This window comes from Vombatus ursinus, unplaced genomic scaffold (assembly GCF_900497805.2).
Source record: "Vombatus ursinus unplaced genomic scaffold, bare-nosed wombat genome assembly UNPS02014852.1, whole genome shotgun sequence".
Taxonomy (NCBI): domain Eukaryota; kingdom Metazoa; phylum Chordata; class Mammalia; order Diprotodontia; family Vombatidae; genus Vombatus; species Vombatus ursinus.
The window spans coordinates 11,095,008-11,112,461 of NW_020954630.1; the positions used below are offsets into that span (position 1 = coordinate 11,095,008).

The 17,454-nt window shown below is 34.0% G+C and overlaps 1 protein-coding gene across 2 annotated transcripts in view; it reads right to left on the reverse strand.

The window, feature by feature from the left end:
- Nucleotides 1–10,870: 10,870 nt before the first annotated feature.
- Nucleotides 10,871–17,454, reverse strand: part of ESYT2 (extended synaptotagmin 2) — a 116,990-nt gene continuing 110,406 nt past the window's right edge. For both annotated transcript variants that reach the window (XM_027840996.1, XM_027840997.1), the window contains 4 exons: nucleotides 16,782–16,913; nucleotides 15,085–15,190; nucleotides 14,159–14,208; nucleotides 10,871–14,060 (listed from right to left, as the gene is read on the reverse strand). In XM_027840996.1, coding sequence (XP_027696797.1) covers nucleotides 14,015–14,060; nucleotides 14,159–14,208; nucleotides 15,085–15,190; nucleotides 16,782–16,913 — 334 coding nt within the window. In that variant the 3' untranslated portion in view covers nucleotides 10,871–14,014. The remainder of the gene's footprint in view (nucleotides 14,061–14,158; nucleotides 14,209–15,084; nucleotides 15,191–16,781; nucleotides 16,914–17,454) is intronic.

A 17,454-nucleotide genomic window follows, 5' to 3' on the forward strand; every position in this document is an offset into this window, starting at 1 on the left:
CGCCGCCGCCGCCGGGCCGCCGTAGCCTCGCTGTCGAGAGCGGAGTGGGCGGGGGAAACTCTGTTCTCGCGACACCTAGCTACCCTCCCTTGTGGGAGACGGGGGGCGGGAGGTGGGTGAGGTGTGCCCGTGTGAGCGGAAATAAGGCCCCGCCCCCATCAGCGTTGGCGAGAGGGTGTTTTGGAGCGGATGTTTTGTAGTTACTGTAACCAGGACCGAGCGAAAAGCGGCCCCGCCCCTCAGCTGTCACGAGATTCTCGCGGGATGTGAGACTCTTTGCTGGGCCTAGCGCGCTCTGGGGTACTCTTTTCCCGGTTTCCGGTGAACGTGTGGGTCTATCTATACCTTCCTCCCTGCTGGTGAGGTGGGTTGCGATGTTTCCCTGGCCACCTTGGCTCCATCTGGTCCAAAACAAAAACACCGAGCTAGGAAGGAGACAGGGAGAGGCAATGGTGAATAAAGGACCCAGCTTAGAGTCTGGAAAATCCGGGTTCAAATCCTGCTTCTGACACGTTTAATAGCTGTATGATTCTGGGCAAGTCTCTTAGTATCCGAGTGACAGAGGTTACTTTTCTGTACTGTTGAAGGGAATAACCGCTCTCGGATTTCCCCACGTTGATGAAATCACAGACTTATGCCAAAAAAAACTTTAAAAAAAAATAGAGAAGGGGGAGAGGAATAACAACTCTAATTTAGAGCAATGGTTTTCATCGTGTTTTCAAATTCCTTTTGTGTTGTGAATTCCTAGAATAATTTAATAGATTAATCAACATTCTTTTAGATTGATTTAAATACAATAACTACAATGATAACTTTTGGTAAAGTAAGCTTCAAACTAAAATTTGAAGTATGTAATTATAAAAAAGTTATACTATAAGTATGAAAACTAAATGTAAAATTGTAAAATATTATGAATGTCTATGTACGGCACTCCAAAAGCCATTAAAGAAGTAATCCAGCAAGTTCTTGGTATGCTTAATATTATCTATAAGACTATAAAGCTAATTTTGTTGAATATAAACAACATTTTACTGAAGTAAGTTACAACTTGAAATACAACATAATGATCACACATAGACTTAGACTTAAATTTGGTACCATGTTGAATTTATCATTTGATTTAAACAGGAAGAAAGGGAATTTGGGGGGAGTTTTGTGGACACCACAGATGACACACTAAGGACAGCAGACAGCACAGAAAAAATTTGGAAACTCAGAAATGCATAAAATATATGAATAGTATTATATAATATCAGTATATTTTAGTTTTTAGTACCATAATAATTTGGACTTCTACGATACAAAGGGAGGGCTAAAATTTTTTACAACGATTTTCCATAACACAGGGGCCCCACATTCCTAATCCCCACATGGTGTAGAAGCAATAACTATATTTTAAACAATGTTTATACATAAACTAACCTTTGTAAGGAAAGAATCTTCTGATGGTACTTTCTTCTCTGTTACCACTGGCATCCTGGCCATACTGTCACTGAAACTATAGTTGTTTAATGACCAGTCTTGCCAACCAGTTCATTTGAAAATCTGTCATGTTGAAGAATAGTAACACAAGCGGAAGATAAGTGTAAAATATTGGAAAACAGCTCCAACACTGCAAAGAGCACCAGTAGGTTTCTTTCTAGCAGAACATTTGGGATAGTCTGTAATGGTCTCAAGATAGTTATAGGGGTTGTGGTTTTCAAGCAACCTGACATTTGCACTGCAAGAATGTTAATTTTTTTTTTAAATTTCTGTCTCAGCAAGAGAGCTTGTAAAATTTTCTGCCACATATTTGCATGAATGAGCATATTATATCATTTTATTCTTGTTTTAAATCAAAATACAGGAATTTTACTTAATACAGAACCAGATTTAAGACTGTCCAGTGTTTTAAGCCAAATATTGCAAACCTTTGTTCAAATAAAAAAGTATAACACTAAAATTAAATTTATGTATAATTATTAAATATAAACATTCATAATATGTTGATCACATGATTACACAGCTGATAAAGTATAATTTCAAGGTAACAAGAAAGAGTGAACTACTCTGGTTATAGTGTAGGCAAAGCTGAAACTGTGGGTCGTGACCCTATATGGGGTTGTATAACTAAATGTGACTGGTGGTCACGAAAAACTTGGCAACCGTGTTAACAACCAAAAATTAATTCAAAATCAAATGTGTCATGAGTCTGAGGTGTTTCTGGCAGCACTTGCCCATGTTGCATCACACAACTTCACTGCAGCCTGCGTTGTGAACACACAACATGTGCACTTTGTACTGCACATGCCATCAGGTCATGCAACACCAACAAAGGCTGCCAGAAACACCTCCGCTCAGATTCAAGACTATCATATGTTATGAATTGCATTGTTTTTACTGTACATACAAAGTTTTCTGTTCTTACAGAAACATAATAGTTTACTTACAGAAAATAAAGACTTTTAATATTTTCCTACCGTCATTCCTCAGCATGTAAGTATAAAATTAGTATGTCTTTGGATTGTATTGTGTTAGAATGTTTGATTTTAAAAATTGCTGTTATCTCCTTCTTTTATAGAAACGTATTTAATTGCAGCAAGTAAAGACAAAAGCCCTTTAATAATATTTCTCCATCACTGCTGTATGTATATGTATGAATGTCAATTTTTTTAAAATTAGGCACAAATATAATTTCATAAACTGAAGCTAGTATTTATTTGAGAAATTAATAGCAATATTAATTTATATTTTAGGACAAAAATTTTTCAGTTATGGATAAGTAGCTAAATTTAGACAGGAGAGGTAAAAATACTCATGACAATGTCAGAGTCTTCGCTACCATGTTTAGTAATATATTGAATCATTTTGGCAATATGGATTTACATCTAATGATGGTGTGGAAAAACTTCTTTGCTTAATTTGTAATCAAGTTTTGGCTGTGGAGAGCAGGAAACCAGGGAGACTAAAATAGTATCTTAATACCAAGCATGCAGCGTACTGCAGTAAAGCAAAGGAATATTTTGAGCAGTTTTTCAAATCTTCAAATAAAAACAATGTTTTGGGAAATTTGTTACTGTCAACAAAAGTATCTACTTGCATCTTAGGAAACTTCTTATTTAATTGCTGAAACTAAAAAGTCCTATGCAATAGAAGATCTCATGTTACCTGCTGCTATTAAAATGTCAAAATCAGTTTATGGGAAAAAGTATGGGGATGAAATTTGTAAAATTGCTTTATCAAATGATACTGTTTCCAAAAGAATTTCTGAAATTAGTAATGACCAATTCAAGCACCTTATTACTAGGCTTAAGGGTAGCCCAAAGTTTGCAATTCAGTTAGATGAAACAATTGATATTTCTAATGTGGCACAGTTGTTACTTTATGTAAGATATGTTTATGAAGGAAGCATACATGAGGAATTATTGTTTTGGAAGGGCACACAAAGGGAAAGGTATATATCTTAAAGTCAACGAATTTTTCACAAATGAGGTTTTACAGTGGATAAACCATGTAAGAGACTGTACTGATGGAGCTGGAGCAATGATGGGCGAGAATGTTGGATTTGTAGCAAAAGTTAAACCTGGTGGCAATAAACATATCACTTTTTATCACTTTTTCTCACTTCATGAGCAGTCGGGAGGCATTCGTACCCCAAAAAAAATACGAACAGAGGTATCATAGGTCATATCATAATTTTTTTTAAATAGAGGAGCAAAGAAGAAATTTCTTCATATATGGATAAGAGAAGAGTTCTTGACCAGAAATGGGATAGAGAGGATCTCACAGACCAGATGGACAATTTTGATTACATAAAACTAAATTGTTTTTTTCAAAATCAGTGCATCTAAAATTGGAAAGGAAATAGTTAATTGGGGGAAAATTTTTGCAAGAATTTTCTCATTTCCAAGTTATATAAAGAAATGATTCAAATTTATCAACAGAAACATCATCATAATAGCATTTATATATCAATTTAAGTTTACAGAGTGCTTTAAAATGTTATATCATTTTATCCTCACAGCAACCCTGAGAGGTAGGTACTATTATCCTCATTTTACAAATGAGGAAACTGAGATAAATAGTTAAGTGACTTTGCCTGACTCCCATAGCTAATGTTTATTGTCTAAGGTGGAAATCAAACTCATTTTAATGATTCCAGAATAATTCAGCAATTTAAAATATGTAATTTATCATGAAATAAAATTGTACTCCAAATTCCCAAATTGAAACTATTCACAAAAAGCTATGTCTTCAAAACAATGAATTCAGGAAAGTTGTGAATTCAGATAATCAGATGAGACTGCATTTTCATAATCAAAGCACCAAAGCAAATGTTTTTGTATAGTTAGGACTACCTGGAAAAGCTTGGTTCAGAGTAGGTTTGTAAGCCATTTTCAGAATTGTAGGTGTATTGAACATGAAATACGTATATTAACACGTTTTGTTAAGAATTACATTAAAATTTGTATTTTGTTTTTAATATTTAATTAGTAGTGCTTTGGTTGATTAATCTATATTGGCTATAAATGACAGAATTCTGTGCATCATTATTTTCTTTGAATTTACAAGGGATATCAAAAACAAAGATCCTAGCCCCAGGCACCACCCCTCCCCTAGAACCACTTGCCTGGGTAATTTATACCAGTTTCTCCCACTTATTGGCCACAATGTTCAAAGTGTAACCTTGTCTCCCTTTTGCAAGAGAAGGTTGAGAAATAACTTCATTTTAGAGGTTATCTGAGATAATGGAGTGCTTCTAGAGAGGATTTTTGTGGAACTTCACTATTATTCATGGTGTACCTCTGATTTCTATCTGGGATGTTACCTCTGGTTTAGAATTAGAAACTGATACATGTTCCTGTATAGGGCCCATCGGACCCAATGGTTCTCATCTCTTCTCAAATAAAGTCCACGTCCTCAGTTTTAAAGGTTTGCTGATATTCAGTCATGTTTAAGCTACTTGCCCAGGGTCACACAGCTAGTATCTGAGGATGAATTTAAGCAAAGGTCCTCCTGACTCTATCTACTGTGCTCCTAAAAACATTTTTAACATTGTCGACAGTAACTGCTAAAATATTCTTCCCGAGGCATTCATTTAAATTTGCAAAGTATTACAAGCTGAACAAGCTTCATGGGTCTTCACATGTTCTACATAAAATTTCTTATAGCTCTAGCCAGTTAATAAATTTTTGAAGTTTATTTCTACATTGCTTCTTTAAACAGTTTTATCATTTTAAAAATCTAATTTCCAAATATAGTTCTCTTTCACCCCTCCCTAGGGAATCTTTGTAACAAAGAATGAAAAACAGAGAGGGTGGGGTGGGGGAGGCCAGGAATAGTTCAAAACCAACACATCAAACAAGTCAGACATCATATGCAATATTCCACACCCAACAACTCCTATCTTGGCAAAAAGTTGCTTCTCCTCTCTTTTTTGGAAACAAAGTTGATTTGTTTTGTTTTTATTGTTGCTCTTTTCACTTATACTGCTTTATCAAAGGTTGGCAGCTTGTTCTATAGCTGATAATAGTTAAACCTTAGGTTAAAGTGATAACTAATAGCTCAAGTTAACCTAAGTGATAGCAGTAAGTTGTATAGAATCTTTTCACATATTTCTTGTATGTCTTCTTCATTTAGAGGTGCCCTATAGATATATAATATATAGATATAGATATGCACACAATATATATGGATGTATATTCTTCTATATGTATATATTTTTATATTTGTGTAGGTGTCTATTTTGTACAGATTTATATCTTTGTATGTGTATACGTATTATATGTGTTTTATATATACATATATATTTTTAATAGTTGGATTTTTTCTAAAGTATAAATGGTTGCATCATGAACACTGTCTTTGAAAGGCCCTGGTCACACTCAACTGGGAAACAGAAAAACTGCAAATGCTAGGCTCCATTACTTGAGGCATCACCTCCCCCTGGTGATAGCTAAACAAATTACAACTATTGAATTTCAAAGGACCGTGACTTGAATCACCCTATTTTGGGGGCAGTAATAACCATGAAAGGAAATAAGCTGGAAAAAGCAAAGGTAATAGGAATAATACAGTGCTGGAAGGGATCATATCCTTACTTGAGATGGTCTTATTTGAGGCTTTGTACTGGATGTTGAGAAAAGGCTACTGGATTTGGCAATTGTAACTTTGGAGATAAGTTTCACTTGAATAATGATGTGAGAAGCCAGATTAAAATGATTTAGGAAGACAAGAGGAAATGGAAGCAAGAAGAGAAGATAACTTTTTCTAGAATTTTTGTTTGTGAGAGGGAAACATAATATAGGATGATAGTTCGAAGGAATGATAGAGTCAAGTGAGGATAATATGCTCCTTGAAGTGAAATGGCCCAATTGTCTTAGAAATTATTTTGGAATTATTCCAGAAATGTGATAATTATTCATACACCTTAACCAAGTGACCCATTTGCAAGGCATCCACTCCAAAGTCAGAAATAGAAAGATTCAAAGAAATAGAAACAAGGTGATGCTAATCAATCTTGAAATGCCTGGATGAACTGTTTAATATTATTGTGCAGTATGAAATACTGAAATGTGGAATTCATGAAATTATGGGAAAATTTGTAATGAATGGAAACAAAATGAATTAGGTAGAACTGAAGAAAAATAAGCACAAATGACTGGCAATATAAATGAATATAACCCCCAAAAGGGAGCCAAATTCTTCCATAATTGATAGCCTCAAGAAATATATAATAAAACATACTGCATGTTTTGGAAAAGTTTTGGGGTACACTCAGAGGCAGAATGTTGTATATATTGTTGGATAGTTCAGTGTATGCTTTTGTTGTTTATTGTTAATAGAAAAGGCCCAAATCTAGGAGAAAAAAAAAAGAGGTTGAGAGTAGACTAGAAATGGCTGGAATGGAAAAGCAAGATATCAATAAAACTTTTTTTAAAATTAAGTTTTATTTGAAAAAAATTAACAATTTCATCTCCTTTTCCCCTCTCTCCTAACAAAAAACAAAAACTTGGAACAAATATGCATTGTCAAGCAACACAAATTGCCAAATACACCAGTGAAACTTACAAGTTAAGTTCCTAAAAAGGTTCTGAACATCAAGGGAATTAATAAAAAGAAATGCAAGGGAAAGTGGCCCTGCCATACCAGATGTAAAACTGTATTATAAAGCAGCAATCTTCAAAACTTTTTTGGTACTGGCTAAGAAACAGAGGGGTAGATCAGTGGAAGAGGTTAGGTACACAAGACACAATAGTTAATGACTATAGTAATCTATTGTTTGATAAATCCAAAGATGCCAGCTTCTGGGATAAGAACTCACTATTTGACAAAAACTGCTTGGAAAACAGTATGGCAGAAAGTAGGTATAGATCAACATCTTAGACCATATACCAAGATAATGTTAAAATCAGTACATGATTTAGACATAAAGGGTCTATAAGCAAATTAGGAGAGCAAGGAATAGTTTACCTGTCAGATCTATGGAGAAAGGAAGAATTTATGACCAAACAAGATAAAAAACATTGTGAAATGCATAATGGATAATTCTGATTATATTAAAAAGTTGTTGCACAAAGCCAAATGCAACCAAGATTAGCAGGGAAGCAGAAAACTGGGAAACAATTTTTACAGCCAGTGTCTCTGATAAAGGCCTCACTTCTAAAATATATAGAGAACTGAGTCAAACCTATAAGAATGTAAGTCATTCCCAACTGATAAATGGTCAAAGGATATGAACAGGCGGTTTTCAGATGAAGACATTAAAGCTATCTATAGTCATATGAAAAAATGCTCTCACTATTGATTAGAGAAATGCAAATCAAAACAACTCTGAGGTATCACATCACACCTATCACATTGGCCAACATGACAAAACAGGAAAATGATAAATGTTGGAGAAGATGTGGGCAGATTGGAACACTAATGCATTGTTGGCAGAATTGTGAAATGATACAATCATTTTGGAGAGCAATTTGGAATTATGCCCAAAGGGCTCGAAAAATGTGCATACCCTTTGACTCAGCAATAGCACTTCTAGGGCTGTATCCCAAAGAGATCATAAAAATGGGGAAAGGACCCACATGTACAAAAATATTTATAGCAGCTCTTTCTGTGGTGGCAAAGAATGGAAATTGAGAGGATGCCCATCAATTGGGGAATGACTGAACAAGTTGTGGTTTATGAATGTAATGGAATACTATTGTGCTATAAGAAATGATGAGCAGGCAGACTTCAGAAAAATCTGGAAAGACTTGTACAGACTGATACTGAGTGAAATAAGCAAAACCAGGAGAATGTTTTACACAGCAACAGCCACGTTGTATGATGACTAACTCTAATAGACTTAGCCCTTCTCAGAAATGCAAGGATCTAAGACATCTCCAAAAGTCTCATGATGGAAAATGCTATCCACATCCAAAGAAAGTACTATGGAGTTTGAATGCTGATTGAAGCATACTATTAGCTCTCTTTCTTTTCTTCTGTTTTGTGCATTTCCTCTTTCTTGTGATTCCTCCTATTGGATCTAATTCTTGCTTACAACATGACTAATGTGAAATTATATTTAATAGGAATGTATATGTAGAGCCTTTATCAGCGTATAAGGCTGTCTTGGGGAGAGAAGCAGGAAAGCGGGGGGAGAAAATTTAAAACTCAAAAGCGTATGGAAGTGATTAATGAAGCCATTGCAGTTGAACGAGTGTTTGGAAGTGGGATAGGGTGTACTGTAACATGGTCAAACCTGTCCTTTAGAAAGATCACTTTTGCTTGCTGAATGGAAGATGGACTGGAGGGGAGACGGTATTTCTTGAAATTAGCAAATATTTTTCATTCCTTTAATTTGGTGTTGGAGGATGTGATGGAAAGACCTTTGCAGTAAAAGATTAGGGACTTAGATGATAGATGCTTTAGTGTTTAGTACATGTGTAGTATTAGGACATATACTTAAAAGTCTTTGGGGACATCAGAAACAGTAATACTATCTTACCTGCCTAAAGGTGGTGTTGGACCAAATCTTTTGGTGTAGTCCCTGTGATGCTATGACAGATATATCACATAAGCAGTTTTCCTTTGTACCACATCCTAATAATCCTCAAGAGCAGCTAAGTCCCTCAGTGGATACAGTATCAGGCCTGGAGTCAGGAAGACTCATCATGAGTTCAAAGTCCGGCCTCAGATACTTACTAGCTGAGTGACCCATGGCAATTCACATAACCCTGTTTACCTCAGTTTCCTCATCTATAAAATGAGCTGGAGAAGGAAATAGCAAACCACTCCAGTGTCTCTGCCAAGAAAACCCCAAATGGGGTCACGAAGAGTCAGACAGGACTAAAAAAAGATGACAGGACAATCCTCATCGAAAAAATGAAGAAACAAAGGTACTTAGTTCAGAGATGTTTAGTGACTTGTCTGTGATCAAGTAGCTATAGTATCAAAGATGGGATTTGCATCCCAATCCTCTTCTAAACCCAAAGGCAACTGTCTTTTGAAAGTGATTCTCATTCTTACAGATTTGTAATACTAATCACATTTTGCTTAGACCAATAATAAAATAAATTTTCTTTGTGAAAAATGCTGGATGGAAGGCAATAAACCTAGAAATAAGAATATTGTGGATGATCCACAAATTGGTGATTTGAGGATTCTATGTCTTTTCATGTTTACAGTAATCTAGAAAAAATAGGAATCTATTATGACTGGTGTTCAGGTGGGGGAAAACAATAGAAAATTTTATCAGATTTTCCAGGTGCTTAAATATTACTAGAAAATAGTTTTCTTCTTAGAGGCAGGCTAGCATTTATGTGAAATTTTTATAGATGATTCTCATTTAATGATTCAATCCTGCAATTAGAAACCCTGAACTCCAGCTAGTTATTTAGCAATAACTGGAATGGCTAAAAATAGCCAAATTATATTTCTTCTTGATAACTACTCTTATTCAACTCCTCCTCCTTTGAGGGCAGGAAGGGGCAAAGACATTTTTGAGTAGAATTGTAATACTATTTCAAGTATGCTAGACTTTTATTTCTATTTGTCTATAGGAACAAATATGGAAAGTAGATGGTTCTGGAGCTGTTAAGTGATGTTAGGTAATGAGAAAAGATGAATTATTTCATAGTGCTTTCTTAGCTGTTGGGCATGGTATTTAGGTTCACTTACCTGGTCACACCAATGTAAAGGATCGGACCATCTGTCTATCTCCTCAGCTTCAAAGCAAGAGTTAAAAAGACAACTGCCTAAACTGGATCTCAGGTCTTCCTAGTGGATGCACTATGCAGTAGTTTTCAAACAATTTAAGTGAATTGAACTCCTTAAGCCCATCACTAGCTATGTTCTCATTAAAACAACCAAAGGTCTAATTTTCCATTTAGTTTTCTCCAAGCATTGAATGTCATCTTTTATTTGAACTTTTGTCTTCGGGCTGGGTGGAATCCAATCTATTGTATGCTCATGAAAAGTCCTAAGTCATATTTAAGGAAATTCTTCCCTGTTACCTATACAACTGCACAATGTTTGGTTTAAAACCAGGTAGAAGGCAATCAAATCAGGAAAGGAAAAAGGGTGGAATAGATCAAATTATTTTTTTCATGTAGTTGTGAAAACAAAATAATTTACAGAAAATGCATAGTGTAATAAAATAACCATCCTTTGAGGGGCAGCTAGGTGGCACAGTGGATGGGCACCAGCCCTGGAGTCAAGAGGACCTGAGTTCAATTCAGGCCTCGGACCAGATGCTTGACATCTACTAGCTGTGTGACCCTGGGCAAGTCACTTAACCCCAATTGCCTAAAATAAATAAATAAGTAAATAAAATAACCATCCTTTGGATCATTTGGACTAATCCTAAAGTTTTATTTTAGAACAAAGATTAGAGAAAAGAAAAGTCATAAACCATCCACCATATGAATCATTTATTGAATAAATACATGCACTGTCATGTAAATTACTTAAGCAAAAAAGGATAACCTATAAAAAAAAAAAAAGACTCTTCACTGATTTCTAATTTTACAGATTCCTGCAACTCTGAAATAGAAGGAATTGTGACAAAAAGAACAACTTTAGTCCAAATTACAAGTGCTACCCACACTGAATCACATTGGGAATACACTTTCACTGATTTTTTTAAAAATTTATTTTTTAAAGCCCTTCTCACCAAAGCAAGAGAATTTTTGTAGAAATTTTCATAGCATAAAATATAAATGGTGATATGTACAACAAAAAAAATTTTTTTCCTTTAATTTTTTTGAAACATTGAAAACAACAATACTTTTGCACTTTATACTTTAAGGCACAGGATATACAATCCACATGTACAAACTAACCAGAATTGCTGTTTGAAACTCATTTAAGTAGATTTTTTTTTCCTGTCAAAATGAAAAGTGTTAAGTCCTCTACTCACTTAACACATGTATCAAAAATTAAAAATTAATACAAACTGAATTTTTCCACTATTAAGAATATAATTCTAACAATCTAGTCTTCATGATCATCCCATAACCTAATCTTTCAAGTATTTCATACTAGATCATCCCCCTTTTGTTCCTAATCTTACCACTGTTTTTTTTGCTATAACATCCACCTTAAGCTGTCATCTTTTCTTTTAAACAACTAAGGACAGGTACTGGAATTCTCATACTCTACAGATAAAGGGTCAACCCTCGAACCATTCTGGAGTCAAACTCCTTGGTGACAGCAACCCTAGGGTACTTAATTAACAGAAATAGGAACTGTGCCTCACAAAATTGGGCTCTCAGGCTAGGCTACTAAATATAACACTGCCAAACTGCTTTACACCTCTGTCTTTTGTTTCTCTCTCTCGATATTTTTCTCCCCCTCTAGTTGCTTTTATACTGTCCTAAATAATCTAATGAAGCACTTCGTCCCAAAAAGAAAAACTACATATTTTTTTTAGGTAAAGAAGCAAATAACTATATGTAAAATTCCATTGTTCCAGAACTTTAATCCAGATAACTGTGATGTAATAAGCATTGCATTTTCCTCCCTACCTCCCTGTGCCAGAGGCCCAGCAACAGAACTCACTGTAAAAAGGTGGTGTTCAGTAAATCATGGATAGACAACTAGATTTTAACAGGTTAATATATAGATCTTTCTCGTGCTATGTGAGATATATATTATATATACACACACATATATACATATATGTATATATACGGAATATATAAACACACTTTCTTTTGGAATGGTCACCAACACGACACATATCCACATTGGAGCCTGTTAATGATGAGGTCTTCCAGTGAAATTTCATTTAAGGATAACACAATTATTTCACTTCACTGTGGCACTATCATTTTTACCAGAGTGAAAATGAGTAGTGAAGATACTTACTCCCACTATAAGTAGACCTCAGGAATCAAAGTATTTTCAACTAAAAGTGACGTTAAATTAGAAGGTTCTGGAATCTAATATCCACAACAGGCACTTTGGTATGTTTGGTCATGTGAGCTGTCATAAGTTGTTGAGTTTGATGAAACTTGAGCTGAGTTCATTATAAAGCTGTTTTTAAAAGAATTTATTACTTAACCTTAACTTATTCTCATAGGTAACGAAGTCATTTGTGTCACTTGACTAAAAAAATTTTTATTTTTAAACTAAGTGCATACTTTTTATATATGAAGTATATAGCATATTCCTCCACACCTAAGCAGGCTCCTGTGTGTGAAATATGCTTTCAAAGTCTTTAAAAGAGGATTCTAAATTTTGTATGCAACAATGTTCATAACCCAAACTAACGAAAGCAATAAAATTTTGGGTTATAGCCAATAGCTGCTGTTTGTCACAACCCTGCAGCTATGTTAAATCCCCTTTGGTCATTCCAGTAACCTCTACATAGCAGCAGAATGTAATAATGTCTCAGTTTAATGGTGATAATGTCTGATACATGTTATAAACTCAGGACAAACTATCATTAAAAGCACGTTTTTCACTTCACTGAAGTGGGGTCAAGAGAAAGATCAGCTTTGAATTCAGCATTTTACAATATATATTCTCAGCTTTTCATTGCTAAGTTTATAAATCTCTTTTTAATAGGCTGTTAAAACAATGAAAATTAATATGATTTATGAGTATTTATTTTTGACATCTTAATTTCTAATATGGAAAACTGCTTTACTCATCTTTTAGGAAAGAGATGATATATACCTAAGTTTTAGATTACATGAATAAGTTACAATAAACAGGCAATTAAAAATAAATTCAAATGTCTTCATTTCTATGTAAGAAAGTCCAGATCTGCACTCTATAATTTTCTGTACTCTATGATTTGTGGAGCATGACAACTGTCTCTTCAAATATAATACTTTTATATTTCTTAGTACTAAAAACACTTTTCTTAGGAGTCATTATCATGACTTTTCAATAATAGAACTTAATGTAAAAATGTTAATATTTTGTACACTTTCATTAAGCCACAATGGACAAGAAAAACAGTAATTTTAATAGTCTTTTCAGTTTTTTTTCTTTTTTAAAAAGAAACCCCACAAAATAAGTCACTGAGACCATTTTGCTGTAAAGGTCAAATAAAAGGATTATTTGTCACAAGAATTTAATATGAACTTGAAGAAAATATATATATATTCCCTTGATCCATTTTCATCTGACTTCAAACCAGCATGAAGAGATTATAAAAAATAAGTCTATTTACATGGCATAGTGTGCCTTGGTGATATACAAAACAAGGCAGTAATAAAGCATATCATATATTCATTTTCTAAACGACACAAATGACAAATGTTTCCATTTAACAACAAGTCACTCTACCACTCTATTGCACATTATAATAATAGGCAAAACATTAGAGTAAATTAAAATATGAAATTTAACAATAAAACTGGCTAAATCTGCAAAAAATGTCAATGTGTTAAAATTTATAAAACCTTTGGGGTGTGTAATAACTAAATACATAAAACTATAAAAATAATATTGAAACATCTGTGAAAATGATGCATTCAAAGTGTATAAAGATTGGCTAAGTACAATATGCAAGGAGAAATTCTTCATGTCGAAAGAAGATCTAATTTACAGCCTGTGGTCTTGTACCATCTTCTGTCAAGTCATACCTGAGAAAATGCACAAAGATTTATTGAAATACATTTAGGGTTAATTTTGTTAACTGTACCAAATCAACAAACATGTACTAATACCAAATCCCACTTACCACTGAGTCCAGCCTTTGGCAAGATCCTCAGAGGCCAGAGATACCAACAACTGAAAGAAAAAGGATAGTTCAAAGGATAAATCAGTCATCATTATTTTAAGTAGGGAGGCCCATTCTCAAAAGTCTTAGTGTCATTTAAAGGTACTTAAGGCTTCAAACATTTATAATTTGTGAAGATAATCCAGAATTGAGTATTGCCATTCATGATACATTGTCCATAAGCTTATACAAGGTGTCCCAAAAGTCTTAGTGCAATTTAAAACTATCTTTTTATCTTATCTTTAAATAACCTAATATCTATCATCAATGAGATGTATAATTTAAAACCTTACTTCTCTGTCAATTTCAACCTTCTCCTAAATTCATCCTTTATCTCAATTACTATAAAAAATGAAATTCAATCCTGAGCACAAATTTTTCAGCCTCATAACACTTTCCTGGAAGGTTCCTGAATGTCTGCGCCCACCCTTCACTAAGTGCATCTGTGGGGAGAGTGTGATCCAAGATTATATGTAATTGTTATTTATACATTAACCTTCAAATGAGTAGGTATGATATTAATTCTAATTCTTGTGCCTTTTTATCAAGTAAATGGCTATGTTTCATATCTAAAAAAAGAAAATGAATTTCACTCCTGCTAGTTCTTAAAGTTTACAGCATCAATGAGACAACCCAGCCAGTAGCAGGAATATGAAGAAAGGGAATAAGATGCATTGCTGCATATCCTCAGTATGTATCGGGTACTCTGGTGGTTGTAGAATGGTGTTGTACAGTCCAGTCCTTTCTTTCTCATAGAGAACTGACCAAGTATCAGAACTTTGTTATGCCATATAGACCATCATCAAGCCTTTAAATGATCTTTTTGATGAGTTTAGTTTTTAGAAAGAAGAAACACTTGACAATGTTGATTTCCTGCAAAAACTTACTTTACCCAGAAGCCCTTTGTCTTTGGACAAGAAGCCACCACTGTTCTTGACAGCTACATCCAGGGTTCTCCTTTGCACTTCTGGTAATGAAACACTAAAATCAAAGCTAACAGGGATAAAGATGTTACTTGCATCTTCCTAATTTTACCATAAAAAAAAAACACCTTAAATATTGACATTTCAACTTGAAACAGCTTTCCAAATTTTAGCTCTATTTTTTTTAAACCACAAAACTTAACTACTAGGCATTTTTATTTCACTGTCCATAAATAGAAACTTACAAGCCTAGTTTCAACTGGCAGACACAAATGAGGGGTTGCCATGGCATTGTAAATAAGACCAAAATTCTGCTCATGGCTTCATGAGTAATACAACAGCAGCATACAATTCTGTTAAGGGCAAGTGGCTGTCATTCTGGAAAAAGTGACATGCAATGTACCACTAAATTCAAGGCCACTTTTAAAATTTCTCTCTAAATGATGTTAGTCTTTTAAAATCCTAGTCTTGCCATGCTCAGAAGTAATTTTATGCTATAGAAGAAGTGAAACAGACTTCACAAGAGGGACACTGTCTCCAAAACACACTGTAGTGATGGACATAAACAAAGCCACTGGCATCTGCAAAATGAAAAACGATTAGCATCTAAGTTTCTTTTTAACTTTTCCTTAAAAGACAATTTAAAAGGAATATGAATCAGATGGCTAAATTATACATGGAAATTAACAAAAGTTGACATCATTTAAGATTTTTGAAGAAAAATAGAACTATACAAATAACTGCATTTTAACTGTTATTCTTTCCCCTAATGTCTATCTTCAGTATATATATTTTCACTTAACAGGGGAGTTTAGAATAAGATACCAAATAGGAGTGTGTGGGTGTAGGTAATACTTGTTATAAAAGTAGTTATATCATAACAGTAAAAAAAAAATTAGAATTAATCGAATTTTTAATAAGTGACCTCTCTGTCAAATGATACTGATTATGACTTGAAATGATTATTCATAGTATTTCCCCTCAAAATAATTGCTTACTGTGGTGTTAGTATGTTATGTTTATATTAATCAGAAGTCCAACAATAAAATGAATATCTATAAAATGAATATATATGTATATATACGTACATACGTGTGTGTACATGTGTGTGTGTGTGTAAATATAGAAAAACAACCTTAACTATAAATCACAATCTAGTTTTTATATAAGATGAGGAGAGACAGTGGGGTAAGAAAGAATGTAAACCAATAGGATAGTATTTTAAGTACCATATAACCAATCTCTCTTCATATGAATGAGAAAATAGAGATCCAGAGAGATTAAGTCAAGGTCACACCACTAGCTAGTAGTACAGTTGGACAAGAAGCCAAGTCTTCAGCTTTTTAGTCTGGTAATCTAGACTATACCTCATGCAATCTACCATCCACCAGAGTTTTCAGTCTCCCTGCACAAATGTAACACCAAAAATAACATACAAGCCAGCACTAAGAACTGGTTCGGTAAGTCTTTAGACATGGGTTTGCATCCTTCCTCCAACATTCAATGTGTGACCTTGCATAAATCACCAGAGGAAACCATTAACGTCTCTCCAGCTTTAAAAACAGGGATACAACTTCTACAACCTTATAGGGATATTTGAGAAAGATGCTTTGTAAATGCAGGTTGTTATTATTAGTACTAGTAAGACAATGAGAACATACCTTTGATCAAAGACTGGATTTAATGTTTTCTTTGATACATGTGTTTTTCTTCTTCCTGATCTTCTCTTGTCTGGAAGTAAATACATTCGAACATACGGATCAGAGCCATCCTCAGAAAAGGCAATAAGATTTCTGTAACACAAAACAAAAAGACACTACATATTAGACTTTAAGATTACATAAGCTCCTCAGAAACAAAAGTTATTATCTAGATCCTGTAAAAGCTATGTGGCACATTTCCAAGCACATACTATCTATGTATATCAATAAATAACTTGTTGATTCAAACTGATGCATTTAGCAAAAATCTTTTTTTAAGTCTGAATTTCATTAATTCCTCAAGTTTCTCAAGTCTTACGTTATAGAGCCAATATTATTATTTCTTTAATTTGACTTCTTAATACTTATTTATCAAATTCAAATGGCTTCTAGTTTTAAGACTTCTCTGCCTGATATATATCTACAGATATATATATTCTCCTTTGCCCTCCCTATGCTCTCTTTTACATCACTAGACAAAAGTTTTCCACATTTCTTTCTGTCACTTTCCAATATCAATATTTCTTCTTCTATATAATTTCCTATGCCTGGACAATTTACAACTTCATATTAATGAAACGATTTCTCTCCTTTATCCTTGCCCTGTTTCTTTCATGAAAGTGAATATAGGCAA